The 25,004-nt window shown below is 41.9% G+C and overlaps 1 protein-coding gene across 1 annotated transcript; it reads left to right on the plus strand.

The window, feature by feature from the left end:
- The first annotated feature begins 1,565 nt into the window (after positions 1-1,565).
- Positions 1,566-23,585, plus strand: LOC132145666 (NLR family CARD domain-containing protein 3-like). Its single transcript, XM_059556847.1, has 12 exons — positions 1,566-1,945; positions 2,040-2,118; positions 7,099-8,859; positions 9,606-9,773; positions 11,891-12,064; positions 12,251-12,427; positions 13,380-13,568; positions 16,579-16,683; positions 16,825-16,980; positions 22,242-22,415; positions 22,639-22,685; positions 22,770-23,585. Exons 2-12 carry the CDS (start codon positions 2,093-2,095, stop codon positions 23,390-23,392), a joined length of 3,600 nt encoding a protein of 1,199 aa, XP_059412830.1. The 5' UTR covers positions 1,566-1,945; positions 2,040-2,092; the 3' UTR covers positions 23,393-23,585.
- Positions 23,586-25,004: the final 1,419 nt, after the last annotated feature.

A 25,004-nucleotide genomic window follows, 5' to 3' on the forward strand; every position in this document is an offset into this window, starting at 1 on the left:
TAGTCAAAAGTTTGAACATATTGTTTTTACTATTTCAAATGATTAACCTAAAGGACAATCACAATTCCTTTGACTGTAACTTTTTATAAACAAAAAACTGATTAAAGGGTTAGTTCGCCCAATTTGCAAAATTATGTCGTTAATAACTTACCCTCATGTTGTTTCAAATCTGTAAGACCTCTGTTTATCTTTGGAACACAGTTTAAGATATTTTAGATTTAGTCCGAGAGCTCTCAGTCCCTCCATTGAAGCTGTGTGTAAGGTATACTGTCCATGTCCAGAAAGGTAAGAAAAACATCATCAAAGTAGTCCATGTGACATCAGAGGGTCAGTTAAAAAAAAAATTTGCAATTCAAAACAAAGCAGTTTGTGATATCCGGTTCGCGAACGAATCATTCGATGTAACCGGATCCTTTTGAATCAGTTCACCAAATCGAACTGAATCGTTTTAAACGGTTCGCGTCTCCAATACGCATTAATCCACAAATGACTTAAGCTGTTAACTTGTTTAATGTCGCTGACACTCCCTCTGAGTTAAAACAAACCAATATCCCGAGGTAATTCATTTACTCAAACAGTACACTGACTGAACTGATGTGAAGAGAGAACTGAAGATGAACACCGAGCCGAGCCAGATAACGAACAACAGACTGACTCGTTCACGAGTCAAGAACATAACTTATATTATAGATCAGTGGTCCAGAACCGTTTCTGTCAGACGTGTCCGATTCGAGAACCGAGGAGCTGATGATACTGCGCATGTGTGATTCAGTGTGAAAGCAAACCGACACACATAGCTTCTGAACCGAACTGATTCTTTTGGTGATTGATTCTGAACCGATTCTGTGCTAGTGTTATGAGCGCGGGTACACCGAAGGCTTGCAGTCAACGCCAATGACGCCATTACGTCGAGCGCAAAAGAACCGGTGAACTGTTTTCTTCAACTGGTTTATTGAATCGAACTGTCTGAAAGAACTACTGGTGATCCGAAAACCGATGCAACCGGTTCTTGACTCGTGAACGAGTTATTATCCGACTCGGCTCGGTGTTCATCTCTCTCTTCACAGCAGTTCAGTCAGCACGCGCAGTCTTCTTAATCGCTTGATTCGCTCAGTGATGTGCCAGCTTCATCAAACCTGCTATCTACAGTTCTGTTTGTAATGGAATGATTCGTAACATTTTTATAATCGTAACGAGTAACGATGCAGCACATAAAAAATATCGGAGTAAAAGTATTAAACTCATCGAAAATATGTACTGAAGTAAAAGTGGAAGTAGGAGAAAAAAATAATACTCTAGTAAAGTACAGATACCGCCTTTTAGTACTTTGATTTGACTTTGATTTGACGAGCGTGCACTGATATTATCAGTTCCATTCGTTGTTTCAAGGACACGCCCACAATAAGGGAACTAATGAATATTCATGTAAAATCCACCCACGGAAACAGTTTTTCACGGGAATCGAATATTACACAACACCGGGTTGCATGTGAATGGACCGAGCTGTTCTCTTTTTCGTGTGTTTCTCGGTAGTCACGCCTCTTTCACAGGCGACACTTGAGAGAGAGAGGGACTCGCTGACCGCAGTCAAAAACAATCAAGATATCATCACATATCTGCGCGAATACATGCTGATACCACGGTGGTTTTGATGTTTTGGTTTAGGTTTACAGAGAATATGTAAAAAACTAGGAAAAAGTAGGAAAAAGTGAAAGTAAAGCGTGAACACGGCTCAGATCGCTATAGGCTATTAGCTATAAAGTAACATTAGCTATATAAAATTAAGATTTGGTTTTAAGCGAGGCAGATTAAGTTTACATGTTTTGTGCTCTCATTGTTTTAATGCTAAAATTGTATTCCGAATAATAGGCTAACACATGCGGTATAGATTAGGCCTAATATTTGTTGTTTAGTGTCACAGTTGTGTTTTCTCAGGACCTGTCAGGTAGGCTATTAGTGACATTTATGTGTAGTTTAGCTACTTTAAAGAGCCCATGAGAACTGTGTATTTAAATAAATTATGTGTTTTGTGTTTGCAGCGCTGACTGTGGCATCAAAACTAAAAGATAACGTTCTTGAGGACCAAACAAAAATGAATAATCGGTCCACAGAGTCGTGGTAAGTCTTACATAATATTACACAATATAAGGAAATTACACAAATAAAGATTTTCAGGCATTGATCATTTATACTAGAAGCTCAGAGGCCTGTGCCCCCTCAGATTTTTAAGCCAAGTGGATTTTGAATGCAGCTTCTAAAAGACAAAAAAATAGCCGAATAATATTTTCTATATTTAATACAATCACACCAGCATTAAATCGTTCAGCGCTTCAGAAACAACAAACTACTGATGTGTGTCCGAATCTGTAAGGTATTCATTTCTCAGTCTAAACCGCTAATATGATTTTAATGGGAATTTTTCAAGAGTGCTTGAACTCTAGATTGAAAATGTTCTTTGCTCTCTTTCTGTACGATGAAAGCGTTATGATACGTAGCTTAACTTACAATGTTTTTATTCATATTTTATTAATGTTAAATTCACATTAGTTATCAAGTCAGTCGTATTAAAAATATCTTATGGCATGACACCCATCTGTTACTTAAAGGGTTAGTTCACCCTAAAATTAAAATTTGTCCCTGTTTGCCTCGACCTCAAAGCATCCTAGGTGTATGTGACTTTGTTCTTTCAGACGAATCCAATTGCAGTTATATTAAATATTGTCCTTGCTCTTCCAAGCCTTACAATGAGGGTGAGCGGGTGATTGTTGTCAACTGTTCAGAAGACGTGAAATAAGTTTGCGCAGCTGCAATGAAACGTCTCTCAAACGGGGTGAATAAAGGCCTCCTGTAGCGAATCCATGCATTTTTGTAATATAAATATCCATATTTCAAACATAATAAACACTTTTTTTCTCACTGTGGGGAACCAGAAGACGTGCAGGTGGATGTTGTAGTTCATCAGCACTGTATGGTTCGTGACGAGCACTGAGAGAGAGACCAAAACAAAACGCTGGTCATGAAATAGAAACACAAAATGAGGATCTGTAAAGAAAAATGTCGGAGGATTTTGATGTAAGCCAAGAGGAGACTGGGTTTCCTTAGCTAAAGTAAGGAAACTTTGTTTTCTTTGCTTCTCCATTTCCCAGAGCCACGTTCGCAACGCATGCGTCTTCCAGCTTCTGACTGAACATCTTCCGCGTCCCACAGTCAGCAGATTTTAGAAAAAAGTGTTTATTATGGTTGAAATCTGGATATTTATCTTACAAAAACACATGGGTTCACTGCAGGGAGGCTTTATTCAGCCCCCGGAGCCGTGTGAGAGATGTTTTATTACACATGCCCGCACTTCATTACACGTCTTAACTGTTGACAACAAACACCGTCTTACCCCATTGAAAGGCTTGGAAGAGCGAGGATAATTTTTAATATAACTCTAATTGGATTCATCTGAAAGTAGAAAGTTACATACACCTAGGATGCTGAGGGTGAGTCAAACATGGATGAATTTCATTTTCATGTGAACTAATCCTTTAAGTAAATAGAGAGGTTTTTATGTATATTTAATAGACTACATTATTAGGCTACTTTGACCATCGCCCACTATCAACTAGCATAATCTAGTTGAAGGTGAGAATGATATTTCATGATAAAGTTAATACATTTGGGAATTTTTAGAATAAAAAAGAAAAAGAAATAAAACATCAGTGCTATTTTGGCTGCTATGCGTCACATGACAACACATCACAACAAGAGAGAGTACACAAATTAAGTCAAGCTGTGACAGTTAATGGACACAATCAGTTAGCAAAACATATTGTGAATGCTTTTCAGTTCAGTCATAAGGTCTTAAAAGGTTACTCCTCCCAAAAATGATTTTTTTGTCATCATTCACTTACTCCCATGCCGTTTCAAACCTATAAAAGCTTTGTTCATCTTCGGAACACAATTTAAGATATTTTGGATAAAACCCGGTAGGCTTGATACTGTCCCATAGACTGCCAAGTAAGTAACACCTTCAAGGTCCAGGAAAGTATGAAAAGCATCGTCAGAGTAGTCCATCTGCCATCAGCGATTCAACCGTAACGTTATGAAGTGACGAGAGTACTTTTTGTACTCATTTTGTACATAAAAAAAAAAGAATGACTTTATTCAAAGTTGTTATTTTTGGAATTGTTGAATAAATTCGTTATTTTTGTTTTCTTTTTAAACAAAGTACTATCCTCGCTTCATAACGTTACGGACAGTCTCAAACCTCCCTGTTTTCAACCAAAATATCTTAAATTGTGTTCCGAGGACGATCAAAGCTTTTATGGGTATGGAACGACTATGGTGAGTGATTAATGACAACGTTTCATTTTTGGATGGATTAACCCTTTAAAGGAGACCGCACAGAGGTTTTGGGGCAACGTATTCCAAAGCCTAGGAGCTGAAATGCTGAACTCTGTACCATCAAAAGGTATTTGGGTATTTCAGGCAAATTCTCATAACTCAGTCTGTAAGCTGATGATACAGAGGGCAACATTTTGAGCAATTTTGCCAGGCAACATTTTTTGAGCAATGTTGCCATCAACAGGCAACCAAGTGAGACAACCCAGTGAGAGACAGGGCCCACAAGTGATCTAAATTATCCAGGCAGAAATTTGTTACCCATCATCAGTGTGAAAGTCCCCAAGCAACATTGCTCAGAAAATGTTGCCTGGGAAAATTGCTGATAAAGTTGCCCCATATATCATAGAAATCAATGTATCATCTCAGAAACTAGGACATGTATTTTGAACTGAATGCAATACAACCCGAATTCCGGAAAAGTTGGGACGTTTTTTAAATTTTAATAAAATGAAAACTAAAAGACTTTCAAATCACATGAGCCAATATTTTATTCACAATAGAACATAGATAACATAGCAAATGTTTAAACTGAGAAAGTTTACAATTTTATGCACAAAATGAGCTCATTTCAATTTTGATTTCTGCTACAGGTCTCAAAATAGTTGGGACGGGGCATGTTTACCATGGTGTAGCATCTCCTTTTCTTTTCAAAACAGTTTGAAGACGTCTGGGCATTGAGGCTATGAGTTGCTGGAGTTTTGCTGTTGAAATTTGGTCCCATTCTTGCCTTATATAGATTTCCAGCTGCTGAAGAGTTCGTGGTCGTCTTTGACGTATTTTTCGTTTAATGATGCGCCAAATGTTCTCTATAGGTGAAAGATCTGGACTGCAGGCAGGCCAGGTTAGCACCCGGACTCTTCTACGACGAAGCCATGCTGTTGTTATAGCTGCAGTATGTGGTTTTGCATTGTCCTGCTGAAATAAACAAGGCCTTCCCTGAAATAGACGTTGTTTGGAGGGAAGCATATGTTGCTCTAAAACCTTTATATACCTTTCAGCATTCACAGAGCCTTCCAAAACATGCAAGCTGCCCATACCGTATGCACTTATGCACCCCCATACCATCCGAGATGCTGGCTTTTGAACTGAACGCTGATAACATGCTGGAAGGTCTCCCTCCTCTTTAGCCCGGAGGACACGGCGTCCGTGATTTCCAACAAGAATGTCAAATTTGGACTCATCTGACCATAAAACACTATTCCACTTTGAAATAGTCCATTTTAAATGAGCCTTGGCCCACAGGACACGACGGCGCTTCTGGACCATGTTCACATATGGCTTCCTTTTTGCATGATAGAGCTTTAGTTGGCATCTGCTGATGGCACGGCGGATTGTGTTTACCGACAGTGGTTTCTGAAAGTATTCCTGGGCCCATTTAGTAATGTCATTGACACAATCATGCCGATGAGTGATGCAGTGTCGTCTGAGAGCCCGAAGACCACGGGCATCCAATAAAGGTCTCCGGCCTTGTCCCTTACGCACAGAGATTTCTCCAGTTTCTCTGAATCTTTTGATGATGTTATGCACTGTAGATGATGAGATTTACAAAGCCTTTGCAATTTGACGTCGAGGAACATTGTTTTTAAAGTTTTCCACAATTTTTTTACGCAGTCTTTCACAGATTGGAGAGCCTCTGCCCATCTTTACTTCTGAGAGACTCTGCTTCTCTAAGACAAAGCTTTTATAGCTAATCATGTTACAGACCTGATATCAATTAACTTAATTAATCACTAGATGTTCTCCCAGCTGAATCTTTTCAAAACTGCTTGCTTTTTTAGCCATTTGTTGCCCCCGTGCCAACTTTTTTGAGACCTGTAGCAGGCATTAAATTTTAAATGAGCTAATTAAGTGGATAAAAGTGTAAAATTTCTCAGTTTAAACATTTGCTACGTTATCTATGTTCTATTGTGAATAAAATTTTGGCTCATGTGATTTGAAATTCCTTTAGTTTTCATTTTATTAAAATTTAAAAAACGTCCCAACTTTTCCGGAATTCGAGTTGTACAAGCAGCAGCATTTTGAACTAATTGCAAAAGATTAAGGGCTTTAATGGAAGGAAGAGGAAAACAGAATTGGGAAGTATATAGATTAGAAAAAGAAGTGGACCCAAGAACAGAACCTTGAGGTACACCACATGACATGACATGACACAGAGCAAGACTTGTGTTTGTTGGTGCTTTTAAATTGCTGCCTGTCTGAAAGATATGAAGTTAAACACTGAAAAGCTGTACTTGTAATACTGATAGCACACACCAGAGATAGAAGTATTGAATGGCAAACAGTATCAAAAGCTGCTCTCAGATCCACCAGGAGGCTGAGGGCACAAGAGTCAGAAGCAAGAAGGAGATCATTGACAACTCTTAAAAGAGCAGTCCTTGTACTGTGGAGAGGATGAAAACCAGACTTAAATGGATCATGCATATTGTGTTTATCCAAATGAGACTGTAATTGTATGGTGATCACATTTTCTAACATTTTAGAAAGAAAGGGAAGGTTGGAAATGGGTCAAAAGTTACTCAGAAACTGTAGCAAGGGATATGTTTATCATGTGGATGTCAGAAAGAGTTTTTTTTTTAACATAAAGCTCTTTTTTGATAATCCACATGATAAAAATGTTGAATGAGAACGTTAGGTAGAATAATGTATATAGTTTGGTATATTGTTATTTTGTATACGATCTCACTGAACACATTTCTGACATATTTCCAGTTCTTTACTTACTGATGAAGAAACTTCTAAAGAGGAGATCCAAACTTTGAAGTCTTTAATGCAAGAAAGCTTAAAAAAGCGATATGAAGACACTCTAAAGGCTCCAAATGACATTCCACTGAAGATGTATGTGTCAAACAGGACACATTTGGATGGCCAGATGGCCCATGAGATGCGTGAGCTGGAAAGACCCTACAATGAGGACATTAAAGATGAAAATGTCATTAATTATGATGATCTCCTGAAGCCTCATTCTTCTACAGACCATATCCGCAGCATTATGATGAGAGGAATATCTGGATCTGGCAAGTCAACAGCTGTGACGAAGTTTGTTTTAGACTGGGCACATGGCAGAACACACCAGCACATTGATTTTGTGTTTCCTCTTCACCTGTGTGAGCTGAACATACTACATGACAAAAAACTCAGCCTGATAGAGCTCTTGGATCTGATCTTTCCAAAGTTACTCAACCCAGAGACCCTTGAACGGTCTCAGATTCTGTTTATTTTGGATGGACTAGGTGAATTTAGATTTCCTCTTAATTTTAAGTGCACCAAGACATGCGCCAACTCAGTGACACCAGTTTCTGTAGGCTGCATACTGGTGAATCTTCTCAAAGGGAACCTTCTTCCCTCTGCCCAGATCCTGGTCACTTCAAGGCTAAAATATGCAGGTCTTATTCCTCCAGAACATATACAGAAGGGGGTTGAACTTCATGGGTTTGATGACTTACAGTGGGAAGAGCATATCAGAAGTGAATTGTATGACCGAACCATTGCAGTAAGAGCCACTATTCACGTGAAATCATCCAGATCCCTGTACATCATGCGCTCCTTGCCATTCTTCTGTCAGATGGCTTCCACTGTTTTGGAAGAACTTTTCAGTAATAGTTACAACACAAATCATCCTCTCACCTTGACCGAGATTTTCACACATTTTCTTCTGATTCAAATGAAGAGACATGTGGAAAAGTCTTCTAAATCAGGCACTGAGGAGATCCTGAAGTTGGGTAAGCTGGCTTGGCACATGCTGGAAAAGGACACATCGACCTTTATGGAGAAGGACCAGAGAGAAACCAATACAGATCCTTATCTTCCTGTCAAACTCTCTGAAGACTGGCCCATGTTCTTCAGAAATCAGAACATGATGGGTTTAGGGAAAATGTACCGCTTCACACATCCCAGCGTCCAAGAGTTCCTGGCAGCATTGTATGTTGCTGTGCATTATGAACCCAGCAAGGGAAATGTAATGTTTTTTACACTTGCAGAAAAAGCACAAAAGTTGCTCAATCCTACAGAAGTACCAGTTGATCTGCACAGAAGGGCAGTGGACAGAGCATTAAGGAGCAAAACTGGCCAACTAGACATATTTCTTCTCTTTCTCTTGGGCATCTCTGCAGGTCCAAGCAACAAGCTCCTGTCCTGCTTTTTCCAAAATACATCTCTTCATGTAAGGAAAGAGGAAGTAGTCCAAAATATTTTACAGAAAGTCAAGGCAAAACCATTATTTGAGATCTCTGTTAATCTCTCTTGCTGTTTGGATGAACTTGACGTAGCCCTGCCTGTGGATAGCAATCATGGCCCGATTAAATTTCAGATAGATGAGGATGTGCACATTACTCCTTCAGAGTGGTCAAATATAGCGACTACTCTGCTGACCTCTGAGGATACATCACTGATATTCGATGTCAGTAAATATGCTAATGTAGATGAAGCCATTATGAGACTGCTGCCCGTCATCAAGATCTCCAGAGTCCTCAGGTAAGCACAGGGAGATGTATGAATGTTTGTGTGTGTGTATATATATTCTGTACTGAATATTCTGTATATACAGTACAGACCAAAAGTTTGGACACACCTTCTCATTCAAAGAGTTTTCTTTATTTTCATGACTATGAAAATTGTAGATTCACACTGAAGACATCAAAACTATTTCATATTGTAGGTTCTTCAAAGTAGCCACCTTTTGCTTTGATTACTGCTTTGCACACTCTTGGCTTTCTCTTGATGAGCTTCAAGAGGTAGTCAGCTGAAATGGTCTTCCAACAGTCTTGAAGGAGTTCCCCGAGAGATGCTTAGCACTTGTTGGCCCTTTTGCCTTCTGTCTGCGGTCCAGCTCACCCCTAAACCATCTCGATTGGGTTCAGGTCCGGTGACTGTGGAGGCCAGGTCATCTGGCACAGCACCCCATCACTCTCCTTCTTGGTCAAATAGCCCTTGATGCCTTCAGTGTGACTCTACAATTTTCATAGTCATGAAAATAAAGAAAACTCTTTGAATGAGAAGGTGTGTCCAAACTTTTGGTTTGTACTGTATGTAACTTCTAGATGACTGTCATATCAGCCAGTGCAACATAAAAAAAAAAAATTCGGAATAATTGTATTACTTTGTGATTTTGAAATACTTGTGTAATATTGACTAATGAAAATTTAAAAATGAAAAGTGCAGTGAGTGCACTAAATAACATGAGACGACATATTTAGCAATTTACTTTCTTTCTGTCTTAGACTGGATAGGCTCACGAATCGGAGCTGGGAACTAATCGTGTCAACTCTGAGATCACCAGCCAATTGTATCAGAGAGATTGACATTGAGAAAAAGGCTCTCATTTATTTAAAATTGGATCTATTATCCGTTGGTATGAGAAACCCTAATTGCAAAGTGGAGATACTCAGGTAAGTTCATACAACAGCAAATGAAACCTGAACAAATTGTGTGATGAATGAAAAAACAAAACAAAAAAAAAACCTCATACACAGGTATTCTTTACTTTTATTACTTGAATTATAGGGACATACCGACATGCTTTATAATGACAACTTTCAGTATTGTCTGTTCAGTTAAGAAAATACCATACCTTATGCATTGTTTAAAGCGCTATATAAATAAAGGTGACTTTGACCTTATGTAGTCTTCTTTTTAAAGAACATCAATACCTGCACTTTAAGCATTTAGTATGAAAAATTATGACAACTTGCTTAAGCTTGTATATAGCTTTTCCCTCAATAAACTCCTATCTGGCTGCTTATTGATAACTTATTGATAGGTTGTTGTTGGAGAACTGTTGGAAAAAAACTGGTTAATTTTAATCTTTTTAGACATGGCAAAGGACGATAGTACATCGATGACACATTGGTGTGATTAAAGTAATCATGAGACTGCATGCTCTTATCCTATAAGAAGACACTTCACTAAATTATTCACAACAGCATGTTAATTTGGTATGACATGTTTCAGACTGTGAGATGCTATTGCTTACATTAACTAAAAGAAACGTTCATGGATCGAAGGAAGGAGAGTGTTTGTTTTTTCTTTGTAATAAGAGTTCTGCACAAAGGTGATTCATTCATGAGTGTAACCGTTTTTACAGCTCCGGGACACAACCCATTAAAAGGCTAAATAAACACCACATATTAAGCCTAAAGTTATCAGCGGTGCAACAGCGAGTTCATATATATCTTCAATGCAGAGTGCAAACGGCTGTGCATTTAAGGTTTAACTAAATGAGAGTGAAATGAAACTCTCTGAAGCCGAAGTTGTGTGTGTTGTCTGTTTCCCCTCCTCACACTTAACAGTGCTGAAATGGGGTTTCATGAGCCTTTAAATACAAATAAGCTTTTGCTCCATGCCCCCTTTTCCAGGATAGGGCTGTGCCTTTACAGCTCATACCTCAGATACTCTTCTAAAAAACACGTTTTATTTTGATTATCATGTCTATGGTGCTGAAATCATGCTTTTTTTCAAGCCGTACTAGTCTTATTGAATTTACTGGATTAGTAGATGCACCAAAAAACACAAAAAAAAAAAAAAATGAAAGTCAGATTTTCATGATATGCACACATTTTAAATGAAAACACCAGGGCTACCCCATAGTAGTTGACTAACCGTTAGTCGACAAGAAGAGGCTTGGTTGACAAATTTTATTAATCACTTTGTCTGTAAAATAGACTGCACAGAGAGGTGAAAAAAATCTGCGTTTGGGTGCCATTACAACAGTAATCTACTACAACAACACTTCCTCTTCTCTAAAGCAGCCCACCATGGCCCCACCCCCTCTGTCACGTGTTCCTGAGCCCAGGGTTTGTGTCAATTTCAGTGGTAGTGATGTCACAAACCCAGGAAGTAGCTTGTTGTAGTTCCTACCAACTGTTTGTTGTTGGCCTTAAAAAGCTGATTCTTTAAAAGACAATATTTCCCAATGACTTGAACTTTAAGCATTGCAACTTTTCAGATGTTGTTTGTTTAAAAGGGCAATATTACACAACTAATGTTAAAAAGGTGAAATCATAATCAAGGACCCCTTTAAGTGATCTAGAATATGGTCATGCAGAATAAGGCAATAATATGTGCTTTATATATTGCCAACATGCTAGTAATATGCATGCTAATGAGCAACTAGTTAACCTATTACTGAATGTTCTCTATTATGTCCTTTGCAGCAATCCTGAATGAATGAATCATTATGAATAACAGTCAGAACACATTTTGTAACACAATGCACACAAATGCAAATAGCTCAAAATTGTAACTGAATTGTCATTAGTTGCTAAGATAATTATACATTGCTTAATATAAATATATGTTTGTCCCTTATTGAAAACAACAAAGTGGATCTTCACACCAAGGCAGTCTTGAAATCTTTTGGACAATATAGGAAAATAAAACAATAAATGCATCTCATTGCAGATAATTCCTGTTAAAATCATATCCAGATGGTATTTAACATACATTCATCTCTTAAACGCTTAAGATAGAGTATCTGTATCATCTTTCTTTACAATATTCTCTTTAGGACACCATATTATAGTTATCCTAAAGATGCTGATCCTTTGTTCTCTGGGATCTTACTGAACCCAACACATTTGAGAGAGCTGAAGCTGCTGGAGTCATTCTGCCTGAGTGACAGGGCAGTGGAGAGCATCTCTCAAATCTTAATGAACCCGGATTGTCATCTCGAGAAACTCAGGTAAGTAAAAAAAAAAAAATGATTACCTTATTTTTATTAGTGATTATTATTAATGATTATTTATTGGAACAAATCACTAAATCTTAGTATTAAATTTCTCCTTCTTTTATGTCTCAAATAGAATGACCTTGGTGCATGATAGTATTAAGGTAATTTCATTCAATAATATTGTTTTGTGCTCCCCAGTTTACAAGTAATGGAAAGCTTAGAGGGTTGTCAGAAATTGACCTCAGCTCTCTGTAGCAGTTCTTGTTGTCTGCAAGAGCTGGACTTGAGAAGATACTTTCCGAGAGATGAAGATCAGGATTTACAGCTTCTGTCGAAGGCATTCAGGCACCCGAACTTCAAAGTAACAGTTCTGAGGTAAATAATAGCAAATGTAGATAAACTGGTATGAGTTTAAGAGGTCATGAACTGTATTTTTTGCTTGAAAGATTTTGGCTTGGTTTTTTTTTTTTTTTTTAAGTTTTTTGACTATTTTTGCAGAACAGTGTGTTTTTATAACGCCTTTCAGGACTTAGACATAAATGGCCACTGCTATAATGCTGTGACATACTCTCAAAACAGCATGGGTAATTTGGGTTAAAAACGTATAAATACACAGTATGTATTAAATGATTTAGAACAGACAATGCTATAGTGGTAAAAACACATTTACTCTTATATTGGATCCAATATAGTCAGAATCAGCATTGCAACATCTTTTATGTTGATGGCGTTATCCTGTGTTTGCATCTCTCTAGCATCTTGTGAGTCAGTGGGTGCGGCTCAAGAGGCAATAATGGAGAAATAGGCTTTAATGAGTAGTCCACTGAACTGCAAGTTGAAGAACCCATGTGCAGTTTATTTACAAAGTGATCCAAACATAATCCAAACAAAAGACTTGACTTGAACAGACTTTATGTAGCATGAACAGAATAGACTCACCAACAGCAGGTACATACATTAATACACGGAGAACAATGGGAACATGAGGGCTATTTGTACAAAAACCAAAACCAAAGCAGACCTTGCATAGGCATTTATTTTCTTCTGCAGAGGAGGTCTTTCATCACATTATGACCTCATGATTTGGCAAAATCTAAAACATGCCATTTTCGCTTGGTTTTAATAAAAGCTGTTTTTGAACGAACAAGAAAATTTTGAAATTTGAAACTTTTTAATAAAGTACATTGACCTGTTACTTGTAAAAAGATAAGTGAAGTAATTTCTTAGTTCGTGACCTCTTAAATGTGCTTTGGGCTCACACTTAAACAAAAATGATATAAAATCTACGGAGAAAAGTTTGTATTAACTCTTATAACTCTCTTTACAGGTTGGAAATCCATTCTGTAGAGCAGGAAACATTATCAGCATTATTCTCTGCTTTTCAAAAGAACCCTTCACACCTGAGAGAGCTTGAACTAAGTTTATTAATACCAATGAATCTTAAACTTCAGCAACTTTTCTCTTTGCTGGCGGATCCTTGCTTCAAACTAGAGACACTGCGGATAGTTCTCCCACGGTAAGATAAGCAACCTTACAACAAACTGTCTCAGGTTACATAAGTAACCATGGTTCACTTAAGTGAATGAGATGCTGCCTCGGAACACTTTGGGAACACCTGCGTGACCACGTTCTGAAGCACTTGTGGAATTAGTCCAGTGGAGAAGCAAAACATTACAAGCAGGGTGACGTGAGCAACCAGGAAGCTTAGAAGTGCATCCGGAGCAGTACATTTTAGCATGTTATAGGATGAAGTAAAGCCTACAGAGATGCAGGGACTATGGCAGATAGACACAGCATCTTGTTCCCTTTTAGGCCAAGGAATCCAAGGTTTCTTCTATATGTCTAAAGCCTGGTTCACACGGGACGATTTTAAAATTGTCGGCCGATTTTCCAAACCTGAGAGACCCCACACACGGCGATAAAAAATCACAGGTCTAACAGTTTTGGTCGTACAGTGTGTGGTGTGCAGCCACACGGCAAAATCAACACATCACACACGAACCGATTTGACTCCCGAGCATTCCCAGGTCAGAAGGGAAATCTCGCAAAATCCCTCGAGATCAAACGTGACTTCAGATTAAACAATCATGGTGGACGAAGAGGATGCAGTGGCCATAGTTTGTCCTTTGTTTGTAAACGAAAAAAAACAAAGTCCTCCATCTCCGACGTCCACCGGAATTTCTGGTGCGCCATGCCGCCGGCTGTTTTGATTTTGTTTCCCGGTACTTCCTCGCCGCCTCGTCACCTCGCTTTCTGATTGGCTACATGCCACAGTCCACAGGCTGCGTGATCGTTTGTCCTCGGGGGACACCACACATGGGAAGAAATCGGGCCAAATAAATCCAACATGTTGGATATTCCCGATTTGAGAACGGAGCGGTCCCGACGTCCTTCTGAGCAGAGGAGAGCAGTCTTAACACACCACACACGGCAGGAATATCTGATCAGATTATTTTACGATAATCGGAGCATCCTTAAGATTGTCGGAAGGTGTCAATCGGGGCTAAAATCTGCCTAATTATCCTGGCACGTAGGGTTGGGTATCATAAGAAATGTTCTGGTTCTGATTCCGGTTCCATTTCTGCCTAATGATTCCCAGTTCTGATTACGATTCCATTGTTTTAAAAAAAGAAATATGTGAAAAAAATAACGCATAATACTTAATCAGTCGATTTATGTTTATTAATCACTGTCAAAATATTTTAAAGAGAGGATTTAAACTCTTACCAATTTTAATTTAACACCAAATTCAACATTTGGGGCCCTATCTTAGCGCAATGCTTGTTTTTTTTTTTGCTAGTTTCAGCTAGACACAGTTGTCATTTCCACGTCCTGTGCCACGTTGTTTAAATAGCTAGTGCATCTGCACCCATTTTTGTGCTGGTCTGAAAACAAGGTGTGTTCAGTTGCTATTTTGAGGCAACTGAACATTGACCAAAAAATACCTGGTATTAAGTCTGGCTTTTGATTGTTTTAAGATCAATCCATACACAGCATTTTAAGCACTAAGCAGTAATCTTTATTTGGAATTTCAGTGGAGGAGGTCTCAGAAAATATAGATGATCCAAACTTACTTGTCCTTTTCCATTGAGCCTCTCAGCCTGGGGTCCATGGAAGCTTCCTGTACAGCAGGATACTGTCTTTGAACCTTTCTCACTGTCTGAAATTGGACCACCGATTAGGATCCACGATCACAGAAATGGCCACGATTTTTTCACGATGCCAATCTTGCGTCTGGGACAGCCGAAAGTCATGCAGTGTGTTTAGGGCTTAAAGGCATGTAGGCATCGTTTCATGACCTTGATCGTGTAAAGTGGGTTTGGTCCTGAGCCACCACTGCAAAGGTCTCATGTACAGCCCGCCAAAATGTATCATGATTGATGCAGCTGCTATCAAACCTCAGAGACTCTCATTGGCTTTCTTTCACTCCCTTTATGGCTGTGAGCATGGAATCGATATGAGCAGGAGACAGACATCATGATAATGCCGAGATAAGTGGTTCTCTGAGCTGGAGAAAACACACTTTTCTTGAACAAGCATTCAGCCTCAATCCCAGCCTTTACATTTGAGAAAAGACGACATCTCGATGCTGAATCACCTGCTACTAATATCATCCAGTTGTCAATGTAATTCAGTATGCGGATGCCCTGGAGAGTGAGAGGAGCCGAGGCAGCATCTACACACTTGGTGAAAGTGATAGTCTGAAGGGACGAACCTGATATTGGTATGCTTCGTTACCGAAAGCAAACCTCAGGAACTTTCTCTGTTGAGGAAGGATCAATACGTGGAAGTATGCGTCCTTGAGATCTATTGTGACAAACTAGTCCTCAGAGCTGATCTGAGACACAGTCTGTTCGATACTTAGCATCTTGAATGAAAATTATTTGATAGCACAGTTCAACAGATGCAGAGCTATGATCAGACGCAACCACCCCCTATCTGTTTTTAAAACAATGAAGTATCGGCTATAGTCACTTTGGTGCCCTGTAGCAAATGACCGGCAGTGGGTGACCAACCTGACAACTTTAGCACCCTCACTGGAGGGGATGAGCAATCTCGTACCATACCTTTGATGGACTGCAACTGAGAACATCAAGCACCGGAGGTGGCAGGGTTAAAAGAGCAGCACCCAGAGGGCACTGAAGAGGAACACTGTATGCTGAGGTGTGTATCTCTCCTCTCCAGAGGGTCTGCCCTTGCAGCCCTGATGCTTTTGGTGCCTGGGCTTCTTAGTCAAGGTCTTCTTCAAGAGAATGACGGTCCACAGATCCATCTTCCCTCTGGAAGACCCCAACCAAGAGTGCCACACCAACCCCCACTCTTTCTGCTGGGGGTACGGGTAGCATTTCTGAGCCTGTAAAGCTGCTTTAAACACCAATTATTGTGTGTGTGTGTGTGTGTGTGTGTGTGTGTCATGCAAAGTGATTTACCAAGGTTTGTGGTAAACACTTTAGTAGCCTTTGCACCATTATTTAAACCCCAAAAAGTTCATGTCTTAACCCATTTTGTCCCTGTGTTGTTGGTAGATTACACACACCTGATAATCAGCTCTCCTCTGAACCTTTGCTCAGCTGTGCTGCTTTTCATAGATTGTGCTGGTCATTATGGAAATGTACCTGCCAGCCCTTAGTGTGAGTATCCCAGGAATCACTGCTATTACATATTGAAGAGATGGGAAGTGAGCAGAACATTTCTACAGCTCAGAAAGACAGCTACCACTGTAATATCCTCACATGGAAATGTCTTTTTTTTTGTTCTTTTTCTTTCCTCAGTCAATTAAAGGATAATTCTCTTGAAACTCTGGCTTCAGCTCTTGGATCTTGCAGCCTCAAATCTCTGGATCTCAGCATGTGTGGCCTAACAGATTCTTCTGTGGAGCTGCTCTCTGCTGGACTGAGTAACCCTGGCTGTAAACTGGAGATACTCAGGTGAGTCTGAGCACAAAAGATGAAAATGGTAATTAAAGGATAGTAAATAAAGGTGTGTTTTTGTGTTTTCATTAAAATTGTTTTACTGATCTTACATATTTCACATATACAAGTTTGACAAGATTAGTATCATCGAATAAAACAATAGAGGGGAAACAATTTTCTTTATCAAAGTGGGTACAGATACTGTCAAACCAAAAATTATTCAGACACCAAGATACAATTTTAGATTTTTTTTTTTTACTAGTGGGTGCAGGACACTATAGTTCATTTATGTAAGCAAGGATAGCAAAATAAAATAAACTGTGACATATTATACCCAAACGATTCTTCATACAGTGGATTACCAGTACATTTAATAAGAAAAATTTAAGACCAAAAAGTTTATTTGTACAGTTGTATTTGAAACTTTGGCCTGAGCAAATTTTGTTACATACCTTTTTATTAAAGGTATCTGACTTTATCATGATGAATTTGACAGTTTTACTCTTGAGTTTTGTCATATTTTATTACTATTTTCTAAACTATAGAAAATACACTTTGATAATGTGAGAAATGTTGAAGGTGTCTGAATAAATTTTTTGACTTTATCATTGAATGCTAGTATTCTCAATATTATTGAAATGTTAATGTCAAATTTACTTATTGGTATCTTATTGTATCTAATGATTAGCGTTTATAACTAATAAAAATTATTTTTTTTGTTTAGAATTATGAACATTAAAAATAAATAATTAAATTTAGGTAGGTAGCAACAAGTCACTGTCTTAATGACTGAGTCATTCATTCAACTGATTTGTTCAAATAATTGATTAATTCATATCAAGATACAGGTGTTGGTTTCCCTGCTGGACATCACTGCCTGACGCACCTCCTCCAGTGCCTTTTGAACTGGTGTGCCGTGACACCTCACTGAACACTTCTGTGAGCCTGAGCGGGTTGTCAGCTGGGGACCACCACTCATCGACATTTCGCTCCTTTAACCCCAGTACGTCTCATGGTGGCGGAGCGATGGCAGGGATCTCTCCCTGCCACCCCCTGCTGATGCCCTAGGTGTTTACCCCCCAACCCTTCTCCTTCCTCCTTAGCCACAGCCAGAAGCTGCCTTTCTCTGCCTCCTCTGCCAGCTCTTTCATGGCTTTCCGATGCCTCGCTCCTGTGCATCCCATGTCGCGGAGTAGGCGAGCGGTTGAGGAACCTACGAAGCCCCTACATCCCACTTCTACAGGGCATATAACGGCTTTCCAGCCCGCCTCCCTGCACTCTGCCGCCAGATCAGAGTACTTGGCTCGCTTCCGCTCATACGCAGCCTCCACCCCTCCCTCCCATGGTACAGTGAGTTCCACAAGGAGGACGGTCTTGCAAGCCTCTGACCACATGACGATGTTGGGCCGCAGGGATGTTTCCACTATCTCCCTGGGGAACTGGAACTGCTTTCCCAAGTCGACCCTCATGGTCCACTCACTTCCCGGTGGGAGGAGCCTTGCTGTATCTCTCTGGCGGGAGGGTCTGACACTCTCTCCAGCCCTCGCGAACTGGATGGAATGTCGTCCTCGAGCGGAAGGTCTACTGTTCGCCTCCTTTCTGCATGACTCTGACACCTCTGCCAGCTTTTTCAGTACTTGGTCATGTCGCCACCTGTAGCGGCCTTGGGACAGTGCCGTCGTGCAGCCCGACAGGATGTGCTGGAGGCTTGCATTGCTGGTGTTGCAAAGGGAACAGGTCTCTTCGGCACCAAACCATTGGTGGAGGTTTCGGGGACAAGGCAAGGTGTCATAGGTTGCTCTGATCAGGAAGCTGAGCCTAGCTTGGGGGATCTTCCATAGGTCGGACCATGACATGGACCTGTCTGTGAGTCCTTCCCATGATGTCCAACGTCCTTGCTGGCCCTGGGACACCGCTTTGATGTTAAGGCGTTCGTGCTCAGGTCTTGCCACTTCCGCCACCACCATGGCTTTCCGGTCTTCTTTGGAAGCCTTTGACCAGAACAAGGGAATATCGCCCCTCCCAAGGCCTGCTCGACCCTCTTGGACTCTCTCCGACCACCTTGCGGTGCTTCAGCCTGCCGATTGCCATGTCGACCTCTTCTTGGGCTTTCCACTTTCTTCCCGTTCTTATCTGGGTGCCCGCTGCTCTCACCAGCTGGTCAGTGGTTTCCCTCAGCTCCAGCACCAGCCGAGCCTTCTCTTGCTTGTATCCCACGCTGATGGATCGCAGAGGTAGTTGTAGCGTGTTCCTCCCGAAGAGGCCTACCTCCGAGAAGCATCTTGGTAGACCCAGCCACTTCCTGATGAATGAGTTTGCCAGCCTGTCCATCTTGTTTACCACTGATGAGGGGATTTCACTCATCTTCAGTGGCCACATCACCCTTTGGTACAGTATGGCCTGGTAACACCAAACTTTGTACTTTCCGGGAAGTTGGCTTTGGTTGATCTTGGCCAGGCCATCTGCGAGCTGCTTCCTCACCGTCTCCCCCATCTGCCTGTCTGAGAGCTCTGCTGTGTAGGTACGACCCAGGCTACGAACAGGTTGATCTTTCAGCAACGGGATATTCTCACCGCCTGCGACAAAGATGGTGTTGTCGTTTCTGACTCCGTTCTTGATCGACAAACTGCGTGACTTGGAGGGTTTGATCTTCATCCTCGCCCAGCCCACAAGCTCGTCGATCCTCTTCAGCAGCCTTGTTGTGCATGCTGCTGTCCGGAGTATGGTGGTAATATCGTCCATGTAACCTCTAACTGCTGGTAGCCTTTGTCCTGACGGCAGTTTCACTCCTCCGACCATCTTCCTAGCCCCTATGAGGATGATCTCAAAGGCTGCGATGAACAGGATGGGCGAGATTGAGCATCCCATGGCAATGCCTACTTCCAGCTGTTGCCAGCCTGTTGTGAAGTCCTGGTGGGTGCAGCACATCTGGAGGTCTCCAAAGTACTTGGCCACCTTGAACTCGATGAGTTGGTGGGGGACTGACCCGTATGCGTTAGCAAGATCGAGCCACACTACATGCAGGTCACCTCTCTCTCTCTTCGCCCTTTGGATCTGCTCCCATATTACTGCTGAGTGTTCCACACACCCTGGGAAGCCTGGCACACCTGCCTTCTGGCAGCTGGTGTCAATGTACCCGTTTCCTGTGAGTTAGCTGGTCAACCTCTTGGCTAGGATGGAGAAGATCTTCCCTTCGACATTCAGGAGGGCGATACTCCTAAACTGGCCGATCGTAATGGAGTTTTGCTCCTTTGGGATGAAAACTGTGACCGCTCTCTGCCACTCTGACGGGATGACTTGGTTTTTCCAAGCCACTCTCAGCAGATTCCAGAGGTGTCTCAAGACCCCTGGGCAGTACTTGTACAGCTTGTATGGTATCCCGTTAGGGCCTGGGGCTGAGGTTGTTCTTGCCTTCCGGACCACCTCTGTTACCTCGCTGAGTTTGGGGAGGGCAGCATCAAAGAGGGAGGTTGGGGGAGCTGGGCGAGGAACATACCCAGGGGATCCCAGCGGAGTTGACTTCGCTGGGTCACTGTACTGCTCCTTTATGTAGTACTCCAGCTCAGACTTGGTAATCTCCAGCTTTCCGCTTCTCTTATCCTCTAGCAGCTGTCTGGCATGCTTGAAGGGATTTTTGAAGAAGTTACTCCTCTCTTTCTCCTTCCGCCTTCTGCGCTTACGGATGCGCTCTGCCCTCCGTAGGCCGGCAAGCTCTTTTCTCACCTCATCCCACAGTGGTTTCAGGCCCTCTTTCTCCTCTCTGCTTGCCTTCCTCCACTGTTTTCGGAGTTGACGTCGCCTCTTCACCAACTGTTCGATCTCCCTCTCCCTCCTCCCCTTCCGCACTGGGCTAGCTCTCCGCTTTCCAGCAGTTACTCAGAATCTGCCTATGCATTCATCATACAGGATGTCTCCGATACGGTTCAGCTTGGTTTCCACCTGTCCATGCAATGAGTGCTCCAGGATAAGGCTGAGGTCCTTGTCGAGCTTCTGCCAGACCGCAACTTCGTTGGCTTTTGGCCACTTGACCATCTGCCTCCTTCCGGGTTCTTTCCTTTCTGTCCTATGGCTTTGTACGCAGTTGTTGGGGTTGCTTTGTGCTCTGTGTGTGTCTTCGTCAGTACCACTCTCAGAGGCATTGGCGTCCATCGCGGGCCCTCCTGTGTCCTCCACCTGCCTTTCTACAGCAACGGTGGATCCCTCAGCGCTGTGGTTTGCGACCTGGCCTTGGGTTCCTCTTGTCTGACCTGCGGTTGCAGAGCAATGTTGCTGTTGGCCTCCCTCTACACACTTCTTCCTTCCCTGGTGGATCCGCAACCCTCTGAAGGTGGTCTCTTTCCCCCACCACACCTGCATCTTCTCGTGATCCTAGAATCTTTGTCCGTATCCGTTCCAGTCGTTACCGGGAAATCCGTCTGTCTTGGCCCTTCTTCCACCCCGCCTCTCGGAGGGCCATCGGGTTGTTTTTCCTTATTCATTTTCGTTGTGAGAGTAGGGTGTCCCTTTTATGGGACTAGTGGGTTAGGTAACTAGCCTTCCACTCCCGGTGCAGACTTTCCTGCAGTCATCCAGTCTTTCCTGGTTGTCCTCCAGACTTCCCTGGATGCCAACTGCCCTTTCACAGTAGTCACTGGGTTCCTCCAGATTGTGCATATCAAGATACAGGTGTTGGTTTTCCTGCTGGACATCACTGCCTGACGCACCTCCTCCAGTGCCTTTTGAACTGGTGTGCCGTGACACCTCACTGAACACTTCTGTGAGCCTGAGCGGGTCGTCGGCTGGGGACCACCACTCATCGACGTTTCGCTCCTTTAACCCCAGTACGTCTCATGGTGGCGGAGCGATGGCAGGGATCTCTCCCTGCCACCCCCTGCTGATGCCCCAGGTGTTTACCCCCCAACCCTTCTCCTTCCTCCTTAGCCACAGCCAGAAGCTGCCTTTCTCTGCCTCCTCTGCCAGCTCTTTCATGGCTTTCCGATGCCTCGCTCCTGTGCATCCCATGTCGCGGAGTAGGCGAGCGGTTGAGGAACCTACGAAGCCCATTCAGAAACTAAGTGAGTGGCCATGTCAGGATCTGAATGCCATGCTTCACACACAAAACATCCCTCAGACAAGGCTTAGAGTGCACGACCCATCAAATATATACAGATTATGAAGTTAAGAAACTTCTTTAAACAACGTAAAAATCCCTCCTGACTCCTAAACTTCTGCACGGTAGTGTATTTCATCAGTGCACAATGTAGGAATAAGTGAATATGAGCTCCTTTTTCCTGAAGGATGACACACTGCAGCATCACAGAAGCAGGAGCTGCTTGTTTGGCGAGGGCTCTGTCTTACAACCCATCACACATGCGGGAAATAGACTTGAGCATCAACCCTGTTAAAGGCCCAGGATTTGACCAGCTCACATCTGTTTTGGATGATCCAGCAACCCGATTAGAGAAACTAATGTGAGTCAAGAAAAATGGAAGTTTTTTTTTTTTTTATTATTTCTGGTAAAATTATTACATTATTATTATTTACATTATTAAAACAAGCATTGTATCTGTTAATATTATTTAATGGACCTGAGCTAACATGAATAGTTGTATTTTTATTAACTAAGAGTCAAAAAGAAATTTTATCAAGTAATTTCTCTTCAAATTTGACTGTTTAACTAATATTTATCAACAGAGTGGATGGCCTAGAGGAGCAACGGGACATAGAAACTCTACGCCAATGTTAGTCTGTTGTTTTCTTCTTAAAATTGATATTAGTATTTTAACTTGTACGATCAGGACACTTTATTTTATTTAAATTTTTAGATGTGTGCCAGCTGTCGTGGGATCCCAACACAGCTTCTTCAAGTGTGCAGGTGTCAGAGGAAGATCAGGCTCTTGTGAATCGTCGCAGAACCCTAGCACCTCCTCCACATCATCCCGAGAGTTTTAAAGATCTAGACCAAATCATGAGTCGGGAAGGTCTGAGCAGCCGTCATTTCTTCCAGCTGGAGTGGTTTGGCAGGTGGGCCACTGTAGGAATGGCCTATAAAGACATAAGCAGGAAGGGAAGTTTAGCAGCCTCTAGCATTGGACTTAATAATAAATCCTGGGGCATTTTTGCGAGGACCCCCTTGCCCAGATGTAATGCTCTTCATGGAGGAGTAGAGATGAGGCTTCCTGACTGCTCACCTTGGAGAGTCGGGGTCTATCTGGACTGGGCGGCAGGAACTCTGTCCTTTTACAACACTACATATGACAAGGCTGAACTCATCCACACTTTCCATGCCAAGTTTTCTCAGCCTCTTTTTCTGCTGGTCAGCATTGGTGCTGGAGTTAAGATCCTACCGGACATGCCTCCTCCTCTCTGTGTCCATGACCATGATCCTTGGGATATGTTAAGGGGCTTCAAGGACTGCAAGGGATGTAACGGATCAAAGGCTTGGTAGATAAACTGATGTGCTCTCCTTTCATGAAATAGCTGATGATAGTGTTTGTTTCCTTGTATTTTGGATTAACAGACTTTAGAAAAGACTTTATTTAATGTCTTTTGATAGTGAGAGCAGAGGGGGCCGTTGTCTTACAAAACCTGATCTTAAAGAAAATTAACATTCTGTCATCATGTACTCACCTTCATGTTAATTTTTGTGTGATTAATCCCAAATACATTTGTGTTTTTCTGCAGCATGAAGTCAGTCATACAGGTTTAGAACAACATGAGAAAATTATGACGGAATTTTCGATTTCATTCATCAACTGAACCTTATACATTATACAATATACACTCACCTAAAGGATTATTAGGAACACCTGTTCAATTTCTCATTAATTTAATTATCTAATCAACCAATCACATGGCAGTTGCTTCAATGCATTTAGGGGTGTGGTCCTGGTCAAAACAATCTCCTGAACGCCAAACTGAATGTCAGAATGGGAAAGAAAGGTGATTTAAGCAATTTTGAGCGTGACATGGTTGTTGGTGCCAGACGGGCCGGTCTGAGTATTTCACAATCTGCTCAGTTACTGGGATTTTCACGCACAACCATTTCTAGGGTTTACAAAGAATGGTGTGAAAATGGAAAAACATCCAGTGTGCGGCAGTCCTGTGGGCGAAAATGCCTTGTTGATGCTAGAGGTCAGAGGAGAATGGGCCGACTGATTCAAGCTGAAAGAAGAGCAACTTTAACTGAAATAACCACTCGTTACAACCAAGGTATGCAGCAAAGCATTTGTGAAGCCACAACACGCACAACTTTGAGGCAGATGGGCTACAACAGCAGAAGACCCCACCGGGTACCACTCATCTCCACTACAAATAGGAAAGAGAGGCTACAATTTGCATGAGCTCACCAAAATTGGACAGTTGAAGACTGGAAAAATGTTGCCCGGTCTGATGAGTCTCGATTTCTGTTGAGACATTCAGATGGTAGAGTCAGAATTTGGCGTAAACAGAATGAGAACATGGATCCATCATGCCTTGTTACCACTGTGCAGGCTGGTGGTGGTGTAATGGTGTGGGAGATGTTTTCTTGGCACACTTTAGGCCCCTTAGTGCCAATTGGGCATCGTTTAAATGCCACGGCCTACCTCAGCATTGTTTCTGACCATGTCCATTTATGACCACCATATACCCATCCTCTGATGGCTACTTCCAGCAGGATAATGCACCATGTCACAAAGCTTGAATCATTTCAATTTGGTTTCTTGAACATGACAATGAGTTCACTGTACTAAAATGGCCCCCTACAGTCACCAGGTCTCAACCCAATAGAGCATCTTTGGGATTCGGTGGAACGGGAGCTTTGTGCCGTGGATGTGCATCCCACAAATCTCCATCAACTGCAAGATGCTATCCTATCAATATGGACCAACATTTCTAAAGAATGCTTTCAGCACCTTGTTAAATCAATGGCATGTAGAATTAAGGCAGTTCTGAAGGCGAAAGGGGGTCAAACACAGTATTAGTAGTTACATGGGTTTCAGCTCCATGCAATGGGGTGATGGTGGGCTGGGCTCTTGGTCTCGAGTGATTCTGGAATCGGGGCCGGACAGTGGTGTGAT

Source organism: Carassius carassius, chromosome 8, assembly GCF_963082965.1.
Source record: "Carassius carassius chromosome 8, fCarCar2.1, whole genome shotgun sequence".
In the NCBI taxonomy this organism is placed as follows: Eukaryota; Metazoa; Chordata; class Actinopteri; order Cypriniformes; family Cyprinidae; genus Carassius; species Carassius carassius.